The sequence below is a fragment of the Myotis daubentonii genome, chromosome 15, assembly GCF_963259705.1.
Source record: "Myotis daubentonii chromosome 15, mMyoDau2.1, whole genome shotgun sequence".
Taxonomy (NCBI): domain Eukaryota; kingdom Metazoa; phylum Chordata; class Mammalia; order Chiroptera; family Vespertilionidae; genus Myotis; species Myotis daubentonii.
The window spans coordinates 8,634,522-8,660,041 of record NC_081854.1 but is presented as its reverse complement, the minus strand read 5'-3'; the positions used below and the strand labels follow the sequence as shown (position 1 = coordinate 8,660,041).

At 56.3% G+C, this 25,520-nt stretch overlaps 1 protein-coding gene across 2 annotated transcripts; it reads left to right on the top strand.

Annotated features, from left to right (window-relative positions):
- NUCB1 (nucleobindin 1) lies at positions 1-23,068 on the top strand. Of its 2 annotated transcripts, none has more exons than XM_059665930.1 (13): positions 1-133; positions 524-663; positions 5,331-5,438; positions 8,705-8,837; positions 13,235-13,338; positions 17,339-17,524; positions 17,813-17,903; positions 20,611-20,669; positions 20,952-21,044; positions 21,124-21,216; positions 21,351-21,521; positions 21,957-22,071; positions 22,283-23,068. In XM_059665930.1, exons 2-13 carry the CDS (start codon positions 535-537, stop codon positions 22,393-22,395), a joined length of 1,395 nt encoding a protein of 464 aa, XP_059521913.1. In that variant the 5' UTR covers positions 1-133; positions 524-534; the 3' UTR covers positions 22,396-23,068. The 2 variants fall into 2 exon arrangements, with proteins under 2 accessions (XP_059521913.1, XP_059521914.1); XM_059665931.1 differs by lacking the exon at positions 1-133 and adding an exon at positions 184-309.
- Positions 23,069-25,520: the final 2,452 nt, after the last annotated feature.

Below are 25,520 nucleotides of genomic sequence, written 5' to 3'. Positions count from 1 at the left end.
GGAGCCAGCGTGGACCAATCAGATAGCGGGAGGCGGGTCTTCGGCGGGGAAAGTGGGCGTGGCTTTGGGGGAAATCGCCTAGAACGCAGCGGAGGTCCCAGCCCGGGAGAACGCTCTCTGCGGCGAAGGAGAGGTGAGGGTCCGGGGTCTCTGGACGCCTGGGTCCCAGGAAGGAGGGGCGGTGGGGGACTGGAGGGCTGGAGGCTGAGATCCGGAGGAAGACGGGCTGGGCACCAGCTCTCCGAGGTCCCAGGATAAAAGGGGGCTGGGGGCTTGGATCGCCCCAGACCTGAAATCCCGGATTCCTGAGTCAGTGAGCGAAGAGGGTGCAGGGAGCCCGGACGCTTGGGTCTGAGGAAGGAAAGGCCGGAGGCTCGTTCCGGGATGCTGGGTCCCGGGAAACGAGACGCTTTGATTCTTGCCTCTTGGAGGGAAGAAGAGCGTGTGGCGCTGCGGGCCTGACCTCTGGGTCCAGGAAAGGAGGCGGCTTGGAACAGACATTCTCCACTCCCCGCCCGCACAGGTCACGCCGCCATGCCTCCCGCCGGGCCCCGCGCAGCCCTCCTCCTGCTGCTGCCTGCGCTGCTGCTGCTCCGCGCTGCCCTGGCCGTGCCCCTGGATCGGGGGGCGCCCAAGGAGGGGAGCCCCGCGACCGAGAGCCCGGTGAGTCGCCCTGTCCTGCTCCCCAGCCCGGTGTTCGCAGGGGGCGGGCGGGGGGGGGCTGCAGTCCCGCGGACGCCTGGCCCCGGGAGGGGGGGGTGGTTACTCCCCCCACGGACACGGCTGGGAGTGTGCCGGCCATTCTTTGTCGTCCCCGGGCTTTGACTTGATGAAAAACTGGGGCGATGGGGGGTGGCGGGGGGCGCGGGCTGAGGGAGCAGATGTCCAAGTCCCTGACTCTGAACTGTGGGAAATGAGGCCAGATGTTAAGTGAAAAGTCGGCATCAGCTCCCGCCCCCCAACACCCCACCTCTACACACACCCCTGAACCTCTCTGTTTTGGGGAGTGTTTTTTATTTATTTTATTTTATTTTATTTTTTTAAGACTCCCCTCTCCTCAAGCAGGAATTTGAACAAAAGAACTACATTTCCCAGTAGCACCTTACACAGGTGGTGTGTTGTTAGCTAATTGGGCAGTTCTCACTTCCTGGAGCTCCTGGGAGTTGTAGTTCAAATGACAAAGAGGCTTATAAACCGCCCGGTTAGGTAATTCCAGTAGGTATTTATGCAACGCTAGGAAACCTTTGGTCTTAGGGCAGCGGTTCTCAACCTGTGGGTCGCGATCCCTTTGGTGGCCGAGCGGCCCTTTCACAGGGGTCGCCTAAGACCATCCTGCATATCGGATATTGACATGACGATTCATCGCAGTAACAACATGACAGTGATGAAGTAGCAACGGAAATAACTTTATGGTTGGGTCACCACATGAGGAACTGTATTTAAAGGGCCAGAAGGTTGAGAACCGCTGGTCTTAGGGCATTTGGTACTTGGAACTTGAAAGATTTCGTCAAGGCCAGCGTCCTGATTTATGACCGGAATCCTCCCATTAGGGAGGATCCTCCCACTAGGAACGGGCATGTCACTATCTCTGGGACACTCTGTGCCAGGCTTCTGTGTGGCAGGTCCCCACCCAGTGACTTAGGCCTCTGCCCAGAGAAATCTCTGCAGAGACAGAAGGGCTCCCTTTTCCTCATTCACTCCACACATTTCTTTTAAAATATATTTTATTGATGTTTTACAGAGAGGAAGGGAGAGGGATAGAGAGTTAGAAACATCCATGAGAGAGAAACATGGATCAGCTGCCTCCTGCACACCCCCCACTGGGGATGTGCCCACAACCAAGGTACATGCCCTTGACCGGAATCGAACCTGGGACCCTTCAGTCCACAGGCCGACGCTCTATCCGCTGACCCAACCCGATTAGGGCTCCACACATTTCTTGAGCATCTTCTATGAGCCAAGCGCAGCCCTAACGCAAGCCCAGTCCCGTCGCAGGCCAGCCTACCTCTCTGGGCTCCTGCAAGTGGACACGAGGAGTGATGGCCATTGAGGCGAGATCTGAAGTTCAGGGCGGAACCTCAGATCCCAGGCAGAGGGAGCAGCCTGGGCGGAAGAAGCCAGTGTGGCTGGAGCTGACTGAGCAAGAGAGGGGACGGGACGAGGCAGGTCCCACGGGGCCTTGCGGGCCATGATAGAGAATGTCTGTACACGGAGACTAGTGGAAAGCACCGAATGTTATAAACATCAACAGCAACAGGGGGATGGGGAAACTGAGGCACAGAGGGATTCGGTAACTTGTTCAGGGACTAAGTTTGCCAGACTTGGCAAGCACAAACACAGGACACTGAGGCCTCCTGGCAGTCCTACCTAACAAGATTTCAACCCACTGTGTGTGGCTGAAAAAATGGTCCCCAAAGATGTCCCCTCCCTAATCCCTTGAACCTGGGAATATATCACCTCCTGCGGCAAAAGGGTGTCCCCCGGTGTGACTGAGTTGGCATCTTGAGATGGAAGCGTTATTCTGGGTCATGTAGGTGAGCCCAGGGTCCCTCTCAGACAGTGGCTCTCAACCTTCCTAATGCCGCGACCCTTTAATACAGTTCCTCATGTTGTGGTGACCCCCAACCATAAAATTATGTTTGTTGCTACTTCATCACTGTAATGTTGCTACTGTTATGGATTGTAATGTAAATATCTGATCTGCAGGATGTATTTTCATTGTGACACATTGAACATAATTAAAGCGTAGTGATTAATCACAAAAACAATATCTACACTAATAAAAGAGAAACATGGTAATTGGCGTACGACCGCTACCCTTTTCATTGGCTAATCAGCGAGATATGCAAATTAACTGCCAGCCAAGATGGCTGCGGGCAGCCAGGCAGCTTGAAACTAACATGAGGCTTGCTTGCCTCAGTGACGGAGGAAACCAACGTTCCCCGCCTGCAGCTGCAGGCCTCTGAGCCTGCAGTTTAAGAAACTCTGTAACAAATACCACCGGGCTTCAGCCAACAGGATGGCAACATTGTAAGCAAAGGCCAGAAACCTAAGAGCTGGAGCCAAGCCTCAAAGCTAAAGCTGGCCCAGAATAAAAAAGAAAAAAAGGAGCGGTTGGGAGCTTCAGTCACCCCCAGCCTGAAAACAGCCCTCAACCCCTCACCCAGACTGGCCAGGCACCCCAGTGGGGACCCCCACCCTGAAGGGTGTGTGACCAGCTGCAAACAGCCATCATCCCCTCACCCAGGCTGGCCAGGCACCCCAGTGGGGACCCCCACCCTGATCCAGGACACCCTTCAGGGCAAACCAGCCGGCCCCACCCATGCACCAGGCCTCTATTCTATATAGTAAAAGGGTAATATGCCTCCCAGCACCGGGATCAGCGGAGCCGTGAGGCCTCCCGGCACCGGGATCAGCATGACGGGGCAGCGCCCAAACCCCCTGATCACCCTGCAGCTCTGTGTGTGACAGGGGGTGGGGCCACAACCTCCCTATCCACCCTGCTCTGTTTGTGACAGGGGAAGGCGCCCCAACCCCCTGATCAGCCCTGCTCTGTGCCTGATAGGGGAGAGCTCCCCAACCCCTCCACCCCCCACGGGCCCTGCTCTGTGTGTGACGGGGTAGAGCCATAACCTCCCCATCGGCCCTGCCCTGAGTGTGAGAGTGGCAGTGCCCCAACCCCCTGATCAGCCCTGCTCTGTGCGTGACAGGGTACAGCGCCCCAACCCCCTGATGGGCCCTGCTCTGTGCGTAACAGGGTACAGCGCCCCAACCCCCTGATTAGCCCTGCTCTGTGAGTGACAGGGGGCAGTGCCCCAACCCCCTGATCGGCCCTGCTCTGTGCGTAACAGGGTACAGCGCCCCAACCCCCTGATGGGCCCTGCTCTGTGCATGACAGGGTACAGAGCCCCAACCCCCCTGATGGGCCCTGCTCTGTGAGTGACAGGGGGCAGTGCCCCAACCCCCTGATCGGCCCTGCTCTGTGCGTGACAGGGGGTGGCGCCGCAACCTCCTCATCGACCCTGCCTTGAGTGTGACAGTGGACGGTGCCCCAACCCCCCAATCAGCCCTACCCTGAGCGTGACTGAGGGTGGCATCACAACCTCCCAATCTCCCTGCTCTGTGCATGACAGGGGGCGGCGCCCCAACTCCCCAATCGGCCCTGCTCTGAGCCCGACCAGGGGCTGCACCTAGGGATTAGGCCTGCCCTCTGCCACCCGGGAGCAGGCCTAAGCCAGCAGGTCGTTATCTCCCGAGGGGTCCCAGACTGCGAGAGGGCACAGGCCAGGCTGAGGGGCCCCCCTCCCCCCCGAGTGCACAAATTTTTGTGCACCGTCCTCTAGTGTAATTATATATGTGTTTTCCGATGGTCTTAGGTGACCCCTGTGAAAGGGTCGTTCGACCGCCAAAGGGGTCGCGACCCACAGGTTGAGAACCGCTGCTCTAAGAGGAAGGCAGGAGGGTCAGCGTCAGAGGCGATGTGAAGGGGGGAGATGTCAGAGTGAGCAGGGCCATGGGTGAAGGAGTGCAGGCAGCCCATGGGAGCGGGGAGAAAACAAGGAAATGCTCTCCCCTGGAGGCCGGGGAACCCGCTGAGCCCCGCCAACCCATGTTGCTCTCTGACCTCCAGACGCCGAGAGAATAAACTGTGCGTTGCTCTAAGCCACTTACTTTGTGATACTTTGTTTTAGCAACAGTAGGAAAGAGTGCACCCACAGTGGCATAGCTGGGGGATTCGCTTACCTTGTATTAAGCACCTACTGTGTGCTCCTCAACTGATGTAGTGAGAGCCAGAGCAGGCGGAGTGTCTTCTGCACCCTTATCATCGGGCCAGGCTGTGTGTCTCATTTTCTTTTCTGCGCAGCTCCGAGCAGTGGGGCCAGGAGCCCAGAGCTTCAGTCTGTCTTGTTCACTTGCTGTATCCCCTATGGCAGCACCTGCCACATGGTAGGGGCTCAGTGGATGCTGAATGAATGAATGAATGAATGAATGAATGAATGAACAAACTCTGACAAGTACCAGTGTGTCTGCTGGGTAAGCCCCACCCTGTGAGCGGGGTTGGGCTTGTGTTTGCCCTTGTGACACATTTTGTCTCCCCTACAGACCTGGGCAGAGGTGAAAGCTGTGGCCTGGAGGTCAGCAGGTTCCTGGGTTACAGAGCAGATGGGGGTTAGGACCCGTCTGCTGGCTGCAGAGCCTTGATCCAGGGGGCGAGCCCCCAGCTCCAAGTGGGGGCTCTCTAGGTCCCTCCGCAGATGCCTGGGGGAGCCGGGTGTGGGCCCCCGCTTCAGGCGGGGACTGAGCTGCTCTGTTCCTCTGTGTCTCCGCAGGACACAGGCCTGTACTATCACCGCTACCTCCAGGAGGTCATTAACGTGCTGGAGACGGACGGGCACTTCCGAGAGAAGCTGCAGGCCGCCAACGCCGAGGATATCAAGGTGCGGCTGGGCGCGAGGGGCAGGAGGGGACACGGGCTCAGGGGCAGAGATTTGGGAAGGACCCGGTTCCTTAAAGGGGCCACGTGGCTCCAGCCCTCGCAAGGGGAGAAATCGCTTCTCCGGGTCACACACCTGGGAAGGGACTTGGGGAACACAGAGTGTGTAGTGTCTCAGATGCCGCAGCTCCCAGCCTCAGCTCTGCCACGTATCAGTTATGTGACCGCCCCTTGTCGTGCCTCAGTTTCCCCATCTGTAAAATGGGGTGTCACAGAACCTGCCCCCGGGGCTCCAGGGTGGATGGTCCCAGGTTAGACTTGCACAGGGTTTCGACAGCCACAGTGGCGTCCTTAGCATGAGTGCGCGCTCAGCACTGAGCACAGCGTTTTCTGCCTGAGAAGGATCAGCTCTGATTATCTCCATCTCACAGAAGAGAATGCTGAGGTCCTGAGCCCAGGGTTTGTCCTTCTGTGGGCCCGGCTCTCACCCCCTGAGCCCAAAGCCCACGCCCTGTCCCATCCCCCTGGCAGCGCCCCAAGTCCCTGCCCCGCTCCATCTCCCCATCCCACCACACACACTCCTCCCTGGGTGCTGTCAGAATGTCCCTTCTGCCCGGCCGGTGTGGCTCAGTGGTTGAGCATCGAACTATGAACCAGGAGGTCACGGTTCGATTCCCGGTCAGGGCACATGCCCGGGTTGCGGGCTTGATCCCCGGGGTGGGCGTGCAGGAGGCAGCCGATCAGTGATTCCCTCTCATCACTGATGTTTCTCTCTCCCTCTCCCTTCTCTTGGAAATCAATAAAAATAAATATTTTTTTAAAATGTCCCTTCTAGGGGAGACATCCCAAGTTCTCCAAAACCTGGGCCCAGGAGAAGCCCCAGGACCTGGAACTGGTGGGGAGGCAGCCCTGCTCCCCCCAAAAACCTCCCAGCATTCCCGGGGCCCTTGTCTGTCCTTGTCCACTCTGCCCCTGAGGAGAAACACGTAACAGCAGAGACAGCTGAGCCCAACCCCTCCCACTGCCCATCTGGGGAAACTGAGGCACAAGAGGCCCCTGGGCTTGCCCCAAGTTGCACCACTGAGAAGCGAAGTCAGAAACAGAGGCCACTGGGCAGGCAGGTTCAGGGCGGGCCGGTGCCCGGTTCCAAGCCCAGCCCCGCCTGCGCTCCCGGGGCCCGTGCTGCACCCTGTGTGCCTTGCTTTCCTTCTCAGCAAACAGAGGCGGTAACACCCTCTCCGCTGTGAGGGTGGTTGTGCAAATCGGCGGTGATTTCCCCAAGGGCCGCGCCAGGCACGTGGGGAGCCTGCGGGAGATGTCATCATCGGTGGCGGTTAGGGTTAGGGGGTTGGAACCATCTGAGCCCGTTGTGAGGCCCAGCAGGGAAGTGGGTGGAGGGACGGTCCTGCAGGGAGGGGGCTGGCGCCGGGGTTGCACCCTGGCCGCCCAGCCTCACTGAGGGGCCTTGGGCAAGAGGCTTGTCCCCGGCCTCACTCTGTTCGCCTGGAACATGGGGCTGTGGGCAGACCTAGAGGACAGGCCCAGGGGGCCCCGCGCGGAGCCTGGCTCAGGGACTGTGCTGAGGGCTCGGGGCCCCACTGAGTCATGAGTGACAGGAAGCCATCCGAGATCTGAGCGGTGGTTTAGGCGGGGGCCCCCGTTGGGTCTGACAAGCGAGAGGCCGCCTCTAGGGAAGGGACACCCGGGTGAGGGTGGATTCTGGGGGGGGGGGTATAGAAGGTGAAATGGGTGGGGGAGGGGTGGGCCCTGACATTTCAGACGGAGACGGGAGGAGCTGTGTGTGCAAACCAAGCTTCCGGTAGGTCAGCTGCTGGTGGTTCCTTATAACGGACAGAGACCAGCGGACGGGGCTGGGGCTGGGGCGGTGGGTGAGTGCTGAGCCCGGGAATTCTTTTTTTTTTTTTTTTTTTTTTTACTATAATTTTAGAGAGGAATGCAGAGGGAGAGAGAGAACCATCAATGATGAGAGAGAATCGTTCATCAGCTGCCTCCTGCACGCCTCCTACAAGCCCGCAACCCAGGCATGTGCCCTGACCGGGAATCAAACCTGGGACTTGCCGAAACCGGTTTGGCTCAGTGGATGGAGCGTCAGCCTGTGGACTGAAAGGTCCCAGGTTCGATTCCGGTCAAGGGCATGTACCTGGGTTGCGGGCACATCCCCAGTAGGAGATGTACAGGAGGCAGCTGATCGATGTTTCTCTCTCATGGATGTTTCTAACTCTCTATCCCTCTCCCTTCCTCTCTGTAAAAAATCAATAAAATATATTTTTTAAAAAAAACAACAAAAACCTGGGACCCTTCAGTCCTCAGGCCAAGGCTCTATCCACTGAGCCAAACCAGCTAGGGCAGCGGTTCTCAACCTGTGGGTCGCGAGCCCTTTGGGGGTCAAATGACCCTTTCACAGGGGTCGCCTAAGATCATCGGAAAACACATATATAATTACATATTGTTTTTGTGATTAATCACTATGCTTTAATTATGTTCAATTTGTAACAATGAAATCGGGGGTCACCACAGCATGAGGAACTGTATTAAAGGGCCGCGGCATTAGGAAGGTTGAGAACCACGGGGCTAGGGCAAGCCCAGGAATTCTGCCCTGGGGTCTTTGGAGAGCCCTGGGGGCTCGGATTGAGAAACAGACATAATCCTAAGTGGTAACGGAGGCAGCTCGGCGAAGGCCTCCTGCTCCGCACAGTGTGTGTGCGTGCGCACATGTGCGTGTGTGCGCATGCATGTGTGCATATGTGTGTGCGTGTGCGTATGTGCATGTGTGCGTGTGCGCCCGTGCATGTGTGCATGTGTATGTGTGTGCATGTGCGTGTGTGCGTGCGTGTGTGTGTGTGTGTGTGTGTGTGTGGCAGGGCCCAGGGGTGGTTGGGGGATTCTGCCATCTGCTTTGAGTCTGCAGGACAGGAGGGTCTGGTTAGGCTTGGGAAGCAGTGGTGGGAGAGTTTCCCCGGCAGAGGGCCCAGCGTGTGCAAAGGCCCTGAGGTGGCAAAGGGCCTTGAGCTTGGGGACCTACACCCAGTGCGAGTGGCTGGAACCGAGTATGATTGGATGAGTGACGGGAGGTGGGGCTACAGGAATGGGCAGGGCCTTGAAGGCCAAGCTGAGGGGCTGGGACCTTGTCTCAGGGCCTCTGTGGAGCCCTGGGAGGCATGAGGAAGCTTGTGGAAGGTTCCAGGGAGGCCAGAGACAGTGCCCCGTCCTGAGCCTCCAGCCTGACCAGTGTCCCCTCTCTCTGGCCAGAGCGGGAAGCTGAGCCGGGAGCTGGACTTTGTCAGTCATCATGTCCGCACCAAGTTGGACGAGCTCAAGCGGCAGGAGGTGTCGCGGCTTCGGATGCTGCTCAAGGCCAAGATGGACGCGGAGCAGGAGCCCAGTAAGCAGGGGTGGGGCAGGGGAGCAGGGCCCAGTGAGCAGGGGTGGGGCTGGGGGCAGGACCAGTGAGCAGGGGTGGGGCTGGGGGGGCAGGCCCAGTGAGCAGGGGTGGGGCTGGGGGGGCAGGCCCAGTGAGCAGGGGTGGGGCTGGGGGGGCAGGCCCAGTGAGCAGGGGTGGGGCTGGGGGGCAGGCCCAGTGAGCAGGGGTGGGGCTGGGGGGCAGGGCCAGTGAGCAGGGGTGGGGCTGGGGGGGCAGGCCCAGTGAGCAGGGGTGGGGCTGGGGGGGGCAGGCCCAGTGAGCAGGGGTGGGGCTGGGGGGCAGGGCCCAGTGAGCAGGGGTGGGGCTGGGGGGCAGGCCCAGTGAGCAGGGGTGGGGCTGGGGGGCAGGGCCCAGTGAGCAGGGGTGGGGCTGGGGGGCAGGCCCAGTGAGCAGGGGTGGGGCTGGGGGGCAGGGCCAGTGAGCAGGGGTGGGGCTGGGGGGGCAGGCCCAGTGAGCAGGGGTGGGGCTGGGGGGGCAGGGCCAGTGAGCAGGGGTGGGGCTGGGGGGCAGGAGCCCAGTAAGCAGGGGTGGGGCAGGGGAGCAGGGCCCAGTGAGCAGGGGTGGGGCTGGGGGGCAGGCCCAGTGAGCAGGGGTGGGGCTGGGGGGCAGGCCCAGTGAGCAGGGGTGGGGCTGGGGGGCAGGGCCCAGTGAGCAGGGGTGGGGCTGGGGGGCAGGCCCAGTGAGCAGGGGTGGGGCTGGGGGGCAGGGCCAGTGAGCAGGGGTGGGGCTGGGGGGCAGGCCCAGTGAGCAGGGGTGGGGCTGGGGGGCAGGGCCCAGTGAGCAGGGGTGGGGCTGGGGGGCAGGCCCAGTGAGCAGGGGTGGGGCTGGGGGGCAGGAGCCCAGTAAGCAGCAATGGGGCCAGCAGGGCAGGGCCACCTCCCTCCTGGGCTTCCGGATGGTTCTGTACTAGGCAGGTGGGGCCTCCTGATAAAGTGCATGGGAGACTGATAGAATATTCTTCCTAGAACAGTAACTGTTATTGGCTGGTTGCTTTTCTGTTTGGGGTTTTATTCTTATATTTTTGAAATCATGGTGGTTGAAAATTTTGATGTAACCACAGCAGGGCTACATCAGTGGTCGGCAAACTCATGAGTCAACAGAGCCAAATACCGACAGTACAACGATAGAAATTTCTTTTGAGAGCCAAATTTTTTAAACTTAAACTATACAGGTAGGTACATTGTTATTAACTTAATTAGGGTCCTCCTAAGGCTTAGGAAGAGCCACACTCAAGGGGCCAAAGAGCCGCATGTGGCTCGAGAGCCTCAGTTTGCCGACCACGGGGTGAGAGCATTGGCCCACGCGCTGAAGGGTCTCAGGTTCCGATTCCCGGTCAAGGGCAGGTTTGATTCCCAGCCCTGGTCGGGGCATGTGCAGGAAGCAACCAGATAAGGTGTCTCTCTCACATCGATGTTTCTTTCTCTCTCCTCTCTCTTTCTCTGCCCCTCCCTTCCTCCTTCCCACCCTCTCTAAAACCAATGGAGAAAATATCCTTGGGTGAGGACTCACCAAAAACAAAAACAAAATTTTTTTTTTAATATATTTTTATTGATTTTTTACAGAAAGGAAGGGAGAGAGATAGAAAGTTAGAAACATCGATGAGAGAGAAACATCGATCAGCTGCCTCCTGCACACCCCCTACTGGGGATGTGCCCGCAACCCAGGTACATGCCCTTGACCGGAATCGAACCTGGGACCCTTGAGTCCGCAGGCCGACGCTCTGTCCACTGAGCCAAACCGGTTTTGGCAAAACAAAAGTTTTTGATGTAACTTCAAACTTACAAAAAGTTGCAAGAAAAGCAGCAACCATCTCCTGAATGCCCTTACCCCAGATCCTCGATTGTTAGCATTTGCTCCACTCGCCTTCAGTGCAGGTTTGCCAATTTCTTGGGGCCACCATGTCCCTGACGCCCACACATTTCAGTGTGATTGGCCTCAGAACAGTGACATCTGCCTACATAGCCACAGCCCCGCGACCGGCTCAGGACATGTAGCAGGTTACACTATATATATATATTTTTTAAATATATTTTTATTTATTTCAGAGAGGAAGGGAGAGAGATAGAAACATTGATGAGAGAGGAAGGCATCAATCGACTGCCTTCTGCATGGCCCCTCCCGGGGGGATCAAGCCCACAACCTGGGTATGTGCTCTGACCAGGAATCGAACCGGCGACCTCTTGGTTCCTGGGTGGACGCTCAACCACTGAGCCACACCAGCCGGGCAGGACATGACTTCTTTATTGCGATTCACCTCCAGCTTCTTTCATCTCCTGACACCCCGGGAGGCTCCTGTGTTACCGACGGGGGTTCTGTGCCTTAGTGGATGATGCTGAGGGTCTGTGGGAGGGCTGGCCTTGGTTTTTATTTCTGTTTGACTCCATTTTTCCATAGACCAAACAGGTCTTGAGGTCCTACTGTGTGCTGGAGCAGGAAGGTGAGCAGACAGGCTCGGTCCCGGCCGCCTCTGTGCGACCGCGACGCCCTCTGTGCCCTGCTGGCTCATTATTACAGTGTCAGAGCCTGCTCCGCTTTCTGGCCAATGAGAGCCCCCGTCACTCACGAGAGAAACGTCCCCTGGGACACTCTGCTTGTATGTCCCAGGCACCACGCTCTAGACCCGCGGTTCTCAACCTTCCTGACGCCGCGACCCTTTCATACAGTTCCTCATGCTGTGGTGACCCCCAATTTCACTGTTACAAATTGAACATAATGAAAGCATCGTGATTCATCACAAAAACAATATGGAATTATACATGTGTTTTCCGATGGTCTTAGGCGGCCCCTGTGAAAGGGACGTTCGACCCCCAAAGGGGTCGCGACCCACAGGTTGAGAACTGCTGCTCTAGACTTTGTCCCTTCAACAACTCAAAATAGCTCCCGAATCGGCCACTTCACTTCCCTCTTCACTCGGGTCCCACTTGGATCTCTGCTGCCCCCCCCACCCCACCCCGCCCCCCGTTCTCCCTGTTCCTTCTTTCCCACGGGGCAGCCGGTGGGACCCTGTCAGCACCGTGTTCATTCCCTGTGGCCACTGTCACAGATTACACACACTCAATGGCTTAAAATAACACACATCTGCCCGGCCCGTGCGGCCCCTCAGAAAGCGCTGCCCTGACCGTCGTGCACGAGGGAGCCTGTGTGAGTCCTTCGTGGCCCCGTGTTTGTCCCGTAAACACCTGCTCTCGGCCTCTGGGCTGCGAGCTCTGCGGGCGGATTCTGTCGCCATCTGGCTCCTGCTGTGGCCGCTGTGCCGCAGGGCGAGGGGCGGAGGGCTCACCACACGTGGGGCCTGAGAATGAATCGTGTTTCAGCTCCTGAGCGCCTGCCCCTCCTCTGGGCTCGCGGCCTCCAGGGCACACGGGCCGCCGGCATTCGGGCCGCCTGGCTGTGTCTTCCACCCGCTGCTGGCCCCGGGCACACTGGGGGGCTGGCCGGGCTGACTCACATCTGGGCCCCTGGGAGGCCTGGGAGACGAGGTTCAGTGACTGAGTGTGCGCTGCCCGAGCCCTGCCCTGCCCGCTGGCAGGCCCTCCATGGGGAGTTGCACCCTTTCCTAGGGCTTGTCACAGACTAAACCACAGTCACCTGCTGTCACAGATGTGGAGGCCAGAGGTCAGGTCAGGGTGTGGGCCGGGCTGGCCCTGGGGGGAGGGGGAGGATGTGTTCCGGGCTTGTAAACGGCCACCTTCGTCCTGTGTCCTTTCACATCCTGCCTCTGTGTCCGGATGTTCTTTTTTTTATTTTAAAGGCTACCAGTCAGACTGGATTTGAGTCCACGCTAATGACCTCACTGTCACTTCCTCGCCTCTGGAAAAGCCTTCTCTCCATATAGGGTCACATCCTGGGGTCACGGGTTAGGACATGAACCGATGAATTTTAGGGCCCACAATTCAACCCATAACAGGTTGAGCGCATGTGCCCCGGAGCCAGGCAGCTGGGTCTAATCCTCGCTCTGTCACTTCCTAGATGGTGGCTGAGACGGGCCACTTCCCCTCTCGGGGCCTCAGTTTTTGTATCCGTAACATGGGAGACCATAGAGCCTCTGTTGTAAGGTACTTGTGAAAAGTTAATGCATTAATAAAGTTAATGTGTTTAGAGCTGGGCCTGGCATATAGTAAGCACTCATACATGTTAGTTGTTGTCATGGTTATTATTGTCGAAAGCATGACACTCGGTTGTGGCACCTCCTCCTCCAGGAAGCCCTCCTGATTGCCCCCCGGTTCAATCAGGCTGCCCTCTGGGTTTCCTCAGAGCCCTCTGTGACCTTGTTTAGAGCACATCTGGCCCAAGATAGGGATTTTGAAAGGAAGAACATTCTATGAAGTGGGTTTTTTCCCTTTTCTCCCCTCATCCAGATGTACAGTTGGATCACCTGAGCCTCCTGAAGCAGTTTGAACACCTGGATCCTCAGAATCAGCACACGTTCGAGGCCCGAGACCTGGAGCTGCTGATCCAGACGGTAGCGTGAGGGGGAAGCGACAGGCAGAGGCCTGAGGGAGCTTTGTGGAGGGGGAGAGGGGAGCAGAGCCCGGGACATAAGCCCGCGCACCTCTGCCTGGCGTTTTCTGAGGTCGGCAGCTGAAGAGGGCCTGGTGGTGTCTAAAAACCCTTCCCAGAGTCTCTGCAGGAGAGCAGAGGTGCAGGCAGCAGGGACTCAGTTCCACCAAGACCTGGTTTCAAATCCCTCCTCGGCTTTGTCTTTCCCATGTGACTTGGGGTGGGGGCTGTTCCTTTGTGCCCTTGTGGTAGGCAGAGTCATGGCCCTCACCAAAGATGTGCCACCTCGCCCTGCTGGTGTCGCTTAGTTGGTTGGCCTCGTCCTGCACACTGAAGGGTTGCCAGTTTGATTCCTGGCCAGGGCACATGCCCGGTTTTCAGTTTTGATCCCTGGTGGAGGGCAGGCAGACGAAAGATGTTTCTTTCTCTCTCTCTCTCTCTCTCTCTCTCTCAAAACTCAATTCAAAAACCTTTAAAGCCCGGCCGACGTGGCTCAGTGGTTGAGCTTTGACCTATTAATCAAGGTCCCCAGTTCAATTCCTGGTCAGGGCACATGCCCAGGTTGCAGGCTCGATCCCAGTGTAGGGCCTGCAAGAGGCAGCTGTTCAATGATTCTCTCTCCTCATCGATGTTTCTATCTCTCCTTCTCCCTTCTCTCTGAAATCAAATTTTGAAATATATATTTTTTAAATCTTTTTTTTAAAAATATATTTTATTGATTTTTTACAGAGAGGAAGGGAGAGAGATAGAGAGTTAGAAACATCGATGAGAGAGGAACATCGATCAGCTGCCTCCTGCACATCTCCTACTGGGGATGTGCCCACAACCCAGGTACATGCCCTTGACCGGAATCGAACCCGGGACCTCCCAGTCCACAGGCCGACGCTCCATCCACTGAGCCAAACCGGCTTTGGCGATTTTTTAAATCTTTAAAAAAAAAAAAAGCCCACCTGGTGTGGCTCGGGGTCACCTCTGAACCGGGAGTTCACGGTTCGATTCCTGGTCAGGGCACATGCCTGGGTTGTGGGCTCGATCCCAGTGTGGGGCGTGCAGGAGGCAGCCGATCAATGCTTCTCTCTCATCATTGATGTTTCTATCTCTCTCTCCCTCTCCCTTTCTCTCTGAAATCAATAAAATATATATATAAAATATATAAATATATATAAATATTTTTTTTAATCTTTAGAAAAAACAAAACAGGATGTCCCACCCTCTTCCATGGAACCTGTGGATATGTGACCATTTCAGGCAGACGGGATTTTGCAGACGTGACTGAGTTGAGGGTCTTGAGCTGGTGGGACGAGCCTGAGTCACCCAGGTGGGCCCCAGATCTCATCGCAAGGGCCCTTGAAAGAGGGAGGCCGAGGAGATTTGAGTACAGGTCTCGGCTGCAGTGTGACCCCTGATGCCAGACGCTCCCTGCTGGCTTTGAAGGTGAAGGAAGGAGCCACGGCATGGAATCCGGCTCTAGAAGCTGGAAAAGGCAAAGAAACAGGTTCTCCTCTAGTCTCCGAAGGGAGCGCAGCCCTGCGGACACCTCCAGTCCAGCGGGACTCATTTCAGGCCTCTGGCCTCCAGCCTGTAGGATGATAAATGGGTATTGTTTTCAGCCACCAAGTCGATGGTAATGTCGCAGCAGCCACCGGAACACACACATCCTCCTCTGACCTGCAGCCCCGCCCATTGCAAAGGCCAAGCGTGGGAGGGGTGCCCCTGCCTCTCCCTGCTCACTGCCCTCCCGTGGGGACAGAATCCACCCGCAGCCTGGCCTGGGCCCTGCTTTCCTGACTTCCTGGAGCGCCACCTGGTGGCCGCGAAGATAATAGCAGCGGCTATTTGAGTCCAGCCCAGCCCTTGGCTGTTTTTGCCACTTGTTTCCAGAACATTCGAGAAACTGTCTGCTTTGCTCCAGCCCCAGTGTCACTCCCTTGGTCTCAATTCCCGTAGGCTGCCTCTCATCGCTGCTTCCTCACCGGGCACCATGCTTCTGCCTCTCATGTTTGCCAGCAGGGTTTCCCAGCTCAGCCCTCTTGACATTTGGGGCTGGATGATTCTTTTTTTTTTTTTTAATATATTTTATTGATTTTTTACAGAGAGGAAGGGAGAGAGATAGTTAGAAACATCGATGGGAGAGAAACATCGATCAGCTGCCTCCTGCACATCTCCCACTGGGGATGTGCCTGCAACCCAGGTACATGCCCTTGACTGGAATCGAACCTGGGACCTTTCAGTCCGCAGGCCGACGCTCTATCCACTGAGCCAAACCGGTTTCGGCGGGCTGGATGATTCTTTGTTGTGGGGGCTGTTCGTGCATTGTATGATTTTTAAAAATATATATATATGGTTGATTTTTACAGAGAGGGAGAGAGAGTTAGAAACACCAATCAGCTGCCTCCTGCACACCCACTACTGGGGATGTGCCTGCAGCCAAGTTACATGCCCTTGACCGGAATCGAACCTGGGACCTTTCAGTCCGCAGGCTGAAGCTCTATCCACTGAACCAAACCGGTCAGGGCACATTGTATGATGTTTATCCGCATCCCTGGCCTATGTCCAGTAGATCCCAGGAGGCCTCCCTTAGTTGGGACAACCAAAAATGACTTTAGACATTGACCATTGTCTCCTGTGGCCACAGCAGCCCTGGGCTGGGAACCCCAGCTATACTGTCTAGTCCCCACACGACAGCTGCATTAGCTTCCTATTGCTTCCGTATAACAACCACAAGCGTAGTCGCTTAACATGAATGTATTATTCAGTGTAGGTCAGAGGTCGAGAAGGGTCTTCCTAGATGTGCTAGTTTCCTGAGGCTGCCGTAACACATTGCTACAGACTCGGTGGCTTAAAACAGCAGATATGTGTCCTCTCGCGGTTCTGGAGCCAGAAGTCCAAAACCGGTATCACTAGGCCAAAGCTAAGGTTTTGCCAGGGCTGTGCTCTCTCCAGAGGCTGTCGGGAGAAACCTGCTCCTTGCTCTTCCAGCGTCTGGAGGCTGCCAGCATTCCTTGGCTTGCGGACACATCACTCCCGTCTCTGCCTCCATGGCGCTCTCCCCAGGTCTCTCTGGGACTTCTCTGTAGCTTCCTTATAAGGAAACCAATCATCGGATTTAGGGCCCATCCTGATCCAGTAAGTAGGACCTCATTTTAACTGATTACATCTGCAGAGATCCTACTTCCAAATAAGGTCACGTTCTGAGGTTCTGAGTGGACATGAGTTTTGTTTTGTTTTGTTTTTTCAATATATTTTTATTGATTTCAGAGATGAATGGAGGAAGAGGGAGAGAGAAACACCAATGATGAGAGAGAATCATTGATTGGCTGCCACCTGCACGCTCCCTACTTGGGATCAAGCCTGCAACCCCTGCATGTGCCTTTAACTGGAATCAAACCTGGAGCCCTTCAGTCCGCAGGCTGATGCTCCATCCACTGAGCCAAACCAGCTAGGGCTGGACATGAATTTTTGTGTGTGGGGGAGACACTATTCAACTCTGTGTAGTAGTATTATCTCCATTTTCTCAGAGGTAGGAATTGAGGCACAGAGAGGCTGCGTTAATTGCCCAAGATCACACAGTTAGTGGGGTTTGTTCACACAGCAGAGCCTGGATTTGAATTCTGAGCAAAATAATTAGAGACCTCATCTTACCCCCAAGCTATGCCGCTTTTCAGATTAAATACACCTTGTGTGGGTTTTTTTTTATTTTTATTACTTATTCCTCCAAGATCTTGACATTGTGGGGGACTTGAAAGAGGTGAGTTAAAGTAACCCTCCTCATCTCTTTTGAACAAAGAGGCTGTGTTATGGGACAAGAGTGGGTCAGAGACCAAGTGCTGTGAGGTCAGGACATGTGACCCAGGACAGGGTGGCGGTTGGGCCGGGTTTAGAGTCAAAGGCCTGACATTTGGTGCTGGCATTTGACCCTGGACGTCGGGGTGAGACGAGAGTGACTGTCTGCCTTTCCCCAGGCCACCCGTGACCTTGCCCAGTTCGATGCAGCCCATCACGAAGAGTTCAAACGCTACGAGATGCTCAAGGAACATGAGAGACGCCGTTACCTGGAGTCGCTGGGAGAGGAGCAGCGAAAGGAGGCAGAGAGGAAGCTGGAAGAGCAACAGCGACGGCACCGAGAGCACCCCAAAGTCAATGTGCCTGTAAGGACCATCATTCGTACCCACCTTCCCCGCTGTTCCCCCCCATCCCCCTATGTCTAATTCCCTAAGTTCCACAAAGCAAGAATGTAGCTGAAAAACTACAACTCCCAGCAGACCCCGAGGCAAGAGTCCCTTTTAATGTACCGACCTCTGCCCAGGGGCTTCTGGGAGTTGTAGTTTTCTTGCTTGAGGGGAATGACTGAGAGGTGGGAGCATAAAGGGTTCTCTAGCTTTATCCCATAGGACCTAGACTTCTGACTCACGAGCCCCTCGCTCTTACCTCCACAGGGCAGCCAAGCCCAGTTGAAGGAGGTGTGGGAGGAGCTGGATGGATTGGACCCCAACAGGTTTAACCCCAAGACCTTCTTCATACTGCATGGTAAGGTGGGGAGGGCGTCCCAAGACCCAGGCTGAGTTCTGAGGCTCTGACCTTTGGAAATGAGGACCACGGGATTAAGAGCCTAGAATGACCATTTTTGGTAGCCTGGTCGGGGAAGGTTTTCTAGACCAGCATTGTCTAGTCTAGTAGAACCTTCCACCCAGTGGAAATACTCTATGTTCAAGTGGTCTTTGTACAGCAGCCACCAGCCCCACGTGACCATGCAGCACTTGAAATGTGGCTCTTACAACGAAGGAATTGTGTCCTTAGAGTCGATAAATTTTTTAAGACTTGTGAGTCTGGTAAAACACACGTAACATAAAATTTCCCTTCTCTGCTATCTTTAAGTGTCCAGTTCAGTATGTTAAGTACATTCCCATTGCTGTGTAACTGGTCCTTGTGAAACCGAAACTCGTTATCAATCAACCGGAGGCCCGGTGCACGGATTTGTGCACCGTTGGGGCCCTCGGCCTGGCACTCTGCAAAGTTGCTGTTGCTCAGCAGCTCCTGCATTGAGCATATGCCCCCTGGTGGTCAGTGCGTGTCATAGCTACCGACTGGTCACTTAGCCTTTTGTATATATAGATAACTTCCCATTACCCCTCCCCCCAGCTTCTGGTACCTTCTTTCTGATTTCTGTCTCTATAAATTTGACTACTCTAGCTACCTCAAATAAGTAAAGTCACACAATATTTGTCTTTTTGTGACATAATGTCGAGGAAATGAGATTTTAATTAGATGGTTATTGATTGGAATTAATTGGCCTCATGTGGCTAGTGACTGCTGTGTTGGACCGCACAGTTCTAGAGAGTTGAGATTTGCACAAAGACCTCAGTGATTGAGGGCCTGCGGCTTGCAGAGATTTGCGGGAAGAGCATTGTAGGTAGAGGGAACAGCAAGCACAAGAAGAGTGAGCTTGGTCTATCCAAGGTCACAGCCAGGGTAAGGAATTTGGACTTCATTGTGTCATGTGACGCCACAAAAAGGCTTTGAGCAGCGGACTGACACCCTCTGCCTTAAATTAGGTTGGCAGACTCCATCTGGCTGCTGTGTCAAGGACAGACTGTAGGTGTGAGGGCCAAAGCCAGGAGCCCACTTAGAGAGCAAGAGGTGCTGGTGGCTGGACCACCGGAAGGAAGGGTGATCAGTTTCTAGATTCATCTTGCAGGTCAGGCTAGTACGACTTGCAGATGGACCGGATTAGCGTTATGAAGGAACAAAGGGGTCAAGGGTGACTCCAAGGTATTTGGCCTGAGAAACTGGAAAAACTGAATGGAAAGAGCAAGCATGTTTGGCAGGGCAGATCGGGGACGGGGTTTCCGTTACATTAGAGACGGCTGGTAGACATGCATGGAGGTGAAGAGTGGACAGTTGGATATTCAGGTGTGGAGGCAGCTTATGGATGGCATCGAACGCTGAGGGACTGGAGGAAACATCTAAGAAAGTGCCGGCCAGTAGCACTCGCTTTGTGCCCTGGCCGTTGTGGCTCAGTTGGTTAGGGGTCATCCTGCCCATCAAAAGGTTGCCAGTTCCATTCCCGTCAGGGCACACACCTGTGTTGTGGGCTCAGTCCCCAGTAGGGGGCATGCAGGAGGCAGCTGATCAATGTCTCGCTCTCACACTGATGTTTCTCTCTCCCTTCCTCTCTCTAAAAATCAATAAATTTTTTTTTAAAAAAATAGCACTCTGTTTATAATGATGGAAAGCCACATATGGCTATTCAGCATTTGACTTGTAGCAAGTAGGCTGATAAGCTGAATTTTTGTTTCAATTTTTATTTATTGAATTAAGAGAGAGAGAGAGAGAAATGCTGATTTGTTGTTCCACATATTTATGCATTCAGTGGTTTCTTGTATGTGCCCTACCCAGGGATCAAACCCACAACCTTGGCATATCAGGATGATGCTCTCACCAACTGAGCAACCCGGCCAGGGCAATAAACTGAAATTTTTATTTTATTTAATATTAATCTATTTAAATTTAACAGCCCATGTGGCTAGCGGCTCCCTTATTGAACAGATCTGAAGATTAGACAGAGATAAGGCCCCGGGCCTGAGCCTGTGGATGTACCAAGGTATAGAAGTCAGGAGGACGAGGAAGCCAGCAAGGGAGAGAGGGGGAGCGGGAGAGGAGAGAATGGTGTTCTGGAAATCACAGGCAGAGTCAGGTTAGATGTGAACTAAAAATTAACCACTGGCTTTGCAGGGTCAGGGGTTCCGGCCACCTCAGCAGGATGAGTGCGGGTGCTGACCTGAGTGAGCAGAGGAGGTGGAGCAGTGAGCATAGCCCATGCGCTGTATGAGCTGGGTTGGCAGGAACCGGCTCCTCTGGCACCTGGAGTTGGCCTGGCCTGGCTCTCTGGGAGGCAGAGGCCCCTGAAACCCCAGGATCCTGTGCAGAGGGCCTGATCCTGGCCCACGTCACCAGGCGCTAGGGATCAAGGCATCCTGCATGGCAGCCCTCCCAAGAACGGCACCACCTTCATCTGCTCCATTCTTGGGACCCTGGTTAGAAGGGAGAGGACTGTCCGAGCAGCAGGCCTGGGGGGCACTAATGCTGGAGGCCACCATTCTACCATTGGAGACTTGTTACCCGTCCTCTAAATAAAACAGATCCCGTATCAGCCCAGATTCCTTCTCCAGCTGGTCCCCCGGGACCTGACCCACCCCATCCTCGGTCCCCTGAGATACGTGTCGTCTCCCCTCAGATATCAACAGTGACGGCGTCCTGGATGAGCAGGAGCTGGAGGCCCTCTTCACCAAGGAGGTGAGTGTCCGGGAGGCCCTGCTGCAGGGGGTGCCCAGATCGGCCACGCGGTCCTTCCTTAGCCCCCACCCCCCACCCCCAGGTAATACATTCAGGGAAAACTACAACTCCCAGCAGCCCCAGGGGCAAAGAGTAAAAAAAAAAAAAAAGGCTGCCAAGAATGTCAGGGTGCCCCAAGGGCCAATTGGCAGGCGGGAGTCAGCTGGGGTGGGGAGGTGGAGCTGCTTGGGAGGGAGGTTACCCCGGACCTCAACCTGCCCCGCCTCCCGCTGGCCTCTGCAGCTGGAGAAGGTGTATGACCCGAAGAATGAGGAGGATGACATGCGGGAGATGGAGGAGGAGCGGCTGCGCATGCGGGAGCACGTGATGAAGAATGTGAGGGGGACCCGGCCCTGGAGGGGGCGGGGGCGGGGCTGGGGGGCAGCTCTGTGGCTGACCCGTCCCGGGCTCCCAGGTGGACACCAACCAGGACCGCCTCGTGACCCTGGAGGAGTTCCTCGCGTCCACCCAGCGGAAGGACTTCGGGGACACCGGGGAGGGCTGGGAGGTAAGGTCCCCACCGTGTCTCTCAGCCCAAGGCCGCTGCTCGGTCCCCGCCTCCCCGCCCCCTCCACCGGCAGAGCCCTCCGACGGGGTGGCCGGCCTGGAGCCCCTGCTCACGGCCCATCCCGTCGCCCGCAGACGGTGGAGATGCACCCCGCCTACACGGAGGAGGAGCTGAGGCGCTTCGAGGAGGAGCTGGCGGCCCGGGAGGCCGAGCTGAACGCCCAGGCGCAGCGCCTCAGCCAGGAGACCGAGGCTCTGGGGCGCTCCCAGGGCCGCCTGGAGGCCCAGAAGCGAGAGCTGCAGCAGGTGACCCTCCACCACCGCCCTCCAGTCCCTGGGGCCTGGGCCTGGGTGCCCGGAAGCTGGGCAGCCTGTGGTCCCTGTGTAATCACCGATTGGTCCGCATATGGCGGCCGCCATCTTGAGTGAGGGCGGAAGCCCCATCCTGACGCCTCCGCGGCTGCCATGTTGGATAAGGGCAGGGGTGTGGGAGGGCGAAAGTGGGAAAAGCGGGGACAAGAGCAGGTTCCAGTAAGAGCTCAGGGAGGGCTTTTCTCTCCCAAGGTGCAACCCGGGCCATGACGAGGGAGGCCGCACGGGGTCGTTATCATTCAACCCAACTGTCAATGAGGAAGAACTAAGCCCCATAGAGAAGGGACTATGAGCACGTGGCAGGATGGGGAGATTCACACCCTCTTGCCTGTGTAACCTCCCCTACTCTCCCCCCACCTCCCTCCACAGGCGGTTCTGCAAATGGAACAGAGGAAACAGCAGCAGCAGCAGCAGCAGCAGCAAGGCCACAATGCCCCAGCCCCTGGCCCCGAGGGACAGCTCATGTTCCAGCCCCACAACACAGGTGCTGGCCCTGCACCCAGGTGGTGGGAGGGGCCGGGGGCCTGGACCCCTGCGTCTGAGGGAGGAGGGGCCGGGGGCCTGGACCCCTGGGTCAGAGGGAGGAGGGGCTGGGGGCCTGGGCTCCTGGGTCAGAGGGAGGAGGGGCCGGGGGCCTGGGTCTGAGGGAGGAGGGTGAGGGTGTCTAGTGCTACCTTCCCTCCCTTCCTCTCTAGATGACGCTCCTGTCCCAGCTCCAGCCGGGGACCAGAAGGAAGCAGTTGCTTCAGAAAAGAAGGTCCCTGAACAGCCCCCGGAGCTGCCCCCGCTGGATGCCCAGCACCTGTGACCCTCCCGGAAGGTGGCATCGGGGCTCCTACGGACGCAGCTGCCGGGAGGACGGGGAAGCGTCACAGTCCGCCTCCTCTGAGGACCACACGGGGCCTCCTAGGAAGAGGGATGAGGCGGCACTTCCCACTTTGCTACCCAGGCCCCTATCTGCTGCTTAGCTTCCAGCCTCCGGTGTGTGGTCCCTGCTCTCTGTCCCCCTCCAGGGACCTGCCCCTGGTGTCCAGTGGGGGCACTCACAGGGTCAGCTAGCTTAGGGGCCGCCGTGTCCCTGCCTGGTAGGTGGACTGGCCTCGCTGCTCCTGGTTGGGGCCACTCCAGCATCCTGCGCCCCACGGCTGCTGCTCCGGGCCCGTTTCTGCTGCTTTATGGGGCGTGGATGGTCCCTCGAGACCTTTCTCTGCCTTTTGTGGGACCAGCGATGCCTTGAAGACTGTGTAGCCCACGGCTGGGCGGACCCCCTGACCCCTGGCTTTCAGCCTCGGCCCCTCCCTGACGGCTTGGCCGTCGCCCGTCGCCCACTCAGCCACAGGAGGGTCCCAGAGCTGACCCCGCCTAGGACGAGGTTCCCGCCCCTCAGCCTCCACGGAAGGCCCAGGCCCTCCTTCCCGGCCTTACCTCACTGCTGTGCGGCCTGTGTATCCGCTCCATCCAAATACACTTCCTGAAACAAGCCCACGCCTCTGCCTTTGTACCCCCGTTCCCTCCGAAACCCCATCCCCGGCCACCTGCCAGCTCCTCCTCATGCGTCAAGATTCAGTTCAAGCTTCTCTGAGAGGCTGCCTGGGCATCGTTCTGTTCTCTCCTGATGAGTCCGCTGCCTGCACACACTCATAAACACACACACACGCACACTCACACACACACATGCACGCACACGCACACACACACAGATACTTCATGAGATCCTTTCAGCCACAAGGACAGAAAACCCAAACCTAGACTTCAACAATAAGGAAAAGTGTACAGTCACCCAAACAAAAAGTCCCAAGGTGGGGTGGCTGCAAACCCTCAGGGAACCAGGGTCTCCCATCCGGCCCCGCCGTGGTCACAGGGGTGCTGCGCTCCTCTCACCCCAAAGTGGCTGCAGCTGCTCCGCATGTCACACCTGTCTTCCCCGACGACGGCTGATGGAGGAAGTTGACAGAGGCTACCTGCCCCGTCCATTCCCCTAGAGCTGCTGGGCCAACCAGCACCAGACCTGGGGTAGATAAAGGAGGCCCCGCTAGAGATTACCGGGGAGGCCCATGGCCACGCCGTCCCAGATCCCGGGCTGCCCTGGGAAGTCACATGTGCCACACCACCCGCCCCACCCTCCTTCGCTGACCTTGAATGACAATGACCTGCTTCTCTTGGGAAACGGAGCTGGACTCTGATGCAGGCGGGAGACAGGCTCACAGGGGTAGCGGCCCCAGCATTCCTTAAAGGACTGGGTCATGCACACGCTGATGGGGCTCCTGGCCAGAAATTTGAGATCCGTTTTTAGGAACCTGCGCCTGGCTCCCATCCCTAAGGAGACCTGTCCAGCCCCCACCATTTGCGATGCTTCATTTGCAAGTGCCTCCCCAATGGGCGCCAAAAGGAACGAGGAGTGGGGGGCTCCCGGTGTCAGGTCGCCATGCACCCGGAGGCCCTGCACACACCGGCCTGAAGGGCGCCCTCTGCCCTGGAGCAGCCCCACCCATCTCCGCCCCCTGCCCCACCTTTAATTCTAGGCTTAAAGTGCCAGAATCAGACCTCATGGACCCTTCATGTTCATCTGAAAATGACTCCCTTTTTGATCTGTGTGTGCAAAGGGTTTAGCATGGCTCTCGCCCTGGCCGCTGTGGCTCAGCTGGTTAGAGCATCCTGTGCACAAAAGGGTTGCGGGTTTGATCCCTGGTTGGGGTGTGGACAGGAGGCAACCATCCCATGCTTCTCTCTCACATCCATGATTCTTTTTCTCCCTCTCCCTCTCTAGAATCCATGAAAACCCTACCCTCATAGCCTCCGGTGGGGATTAAAAATATATATATTTTATATATAGATGTTCTTATATATTATATAGGTGTTCTCTTAAAATATGTATATTTTACCAAAATATACAAAACACCGTGGTTTCTTTATTTTTAAATTTTTTCAATATATTTTATTGATTTCAGAGAAGAAGGGAGAGGGAAAGAGCGATAGAAACATCAATGATGAGAAAGAACCATCAATCGGCTGCCTCCTGTTCATCCCCTACTGGGAATTGAGCCCACAACCCGGGCAGGTGCCCTTGACCGGAATCGAACCCGGGACCCTTCAGTCCACAGGCCAACGCTCTATCCACTGAGCAACACCAGCCAGGGCTAAAATACATATATATTTTAATGATTACTCTCTCTGAAATGTACTGTCCCCTAGGAGCTGGAGCTGGAGCTGTAGACAGGGCTTGGAGCTAAAGGAGAGAGGATTTGGGAGTCACAGTGCAGAGACATAAGGAGCTAGGAATTGGGGCCTTGTGTTTTCTGGAATTCCAACTCTGCTACTCTGGGTCTCTGTACTTTGCATTTACCATGTGTTTCTGATTTTTTTAAAAAAAATTCATTTTAAAAAATATATATATTTTATTGATTTTTTACAGAGCGGAAGGGAGAGGGATAGAGAGCTAGAAAGATCGATGAGAGAGAAACATCGATCAGCTGCCTCCTGCACACCCCCCACTGGGGATGTGCCCACAACCAAGGCACATGCCCTTGACCAGAATCGAACCCCGGACCCTTCAGTCCGCAGGCCGACGCTCCATCCACTGAGCCAAACTGGTTAGGGCAAAATTCATTTTTATTGGTTTCAGAGGAAGAGAGAGAGAGAGAGAGAGAGAGAGAGAGAGAGAGAGAGACATGTGCCCTGATCAGGAATCATGACCTCCTGGTTCATAGGTCAGCACTCAACCACTGAGCCACACTGGCCGAGCATGTGTTTGATGTTTTGACATCTTGGGCCCTTGCACACACAGGAAGGGCTGCCTCTCCCAGGGTTAGCCAGTGGCTGGACAGAGTGAGCAGGCCTTTCCTATGCAAACTAATCAATGCAGAGCTCAGGCCCCAACCCCCTACTTTATCGGCTCCTGCAGTCCCAGGCAATATTCACCGGTCCTGATCTCCC

Excerpts from the sequence above, each read along its gene's own strand:
- NUCB1 (XM_059665930.1), top strand. The coding sequence starts at position 535 with ATGCCTCCCGCCGGGCCCCGCGCAGCCCTCCTCCTGCTGCTGCCTGCG. Across the intron at positions 664-5,330 it reads GCCCCGCGACCGAGAGCCCG|GACACAGGCCTGTACTATCA; the intron begins GTGAGTCGCCCT and ends GTGTCTCCGCAG. Across the intron at positions 17,525-17,812 it reads ACCCCAAAGTCAATGTGCCT|GGCAGCCAAGCCCAGTTGAA; the intron begins GTAAGGACCATC and ends TTACCTCCACAG.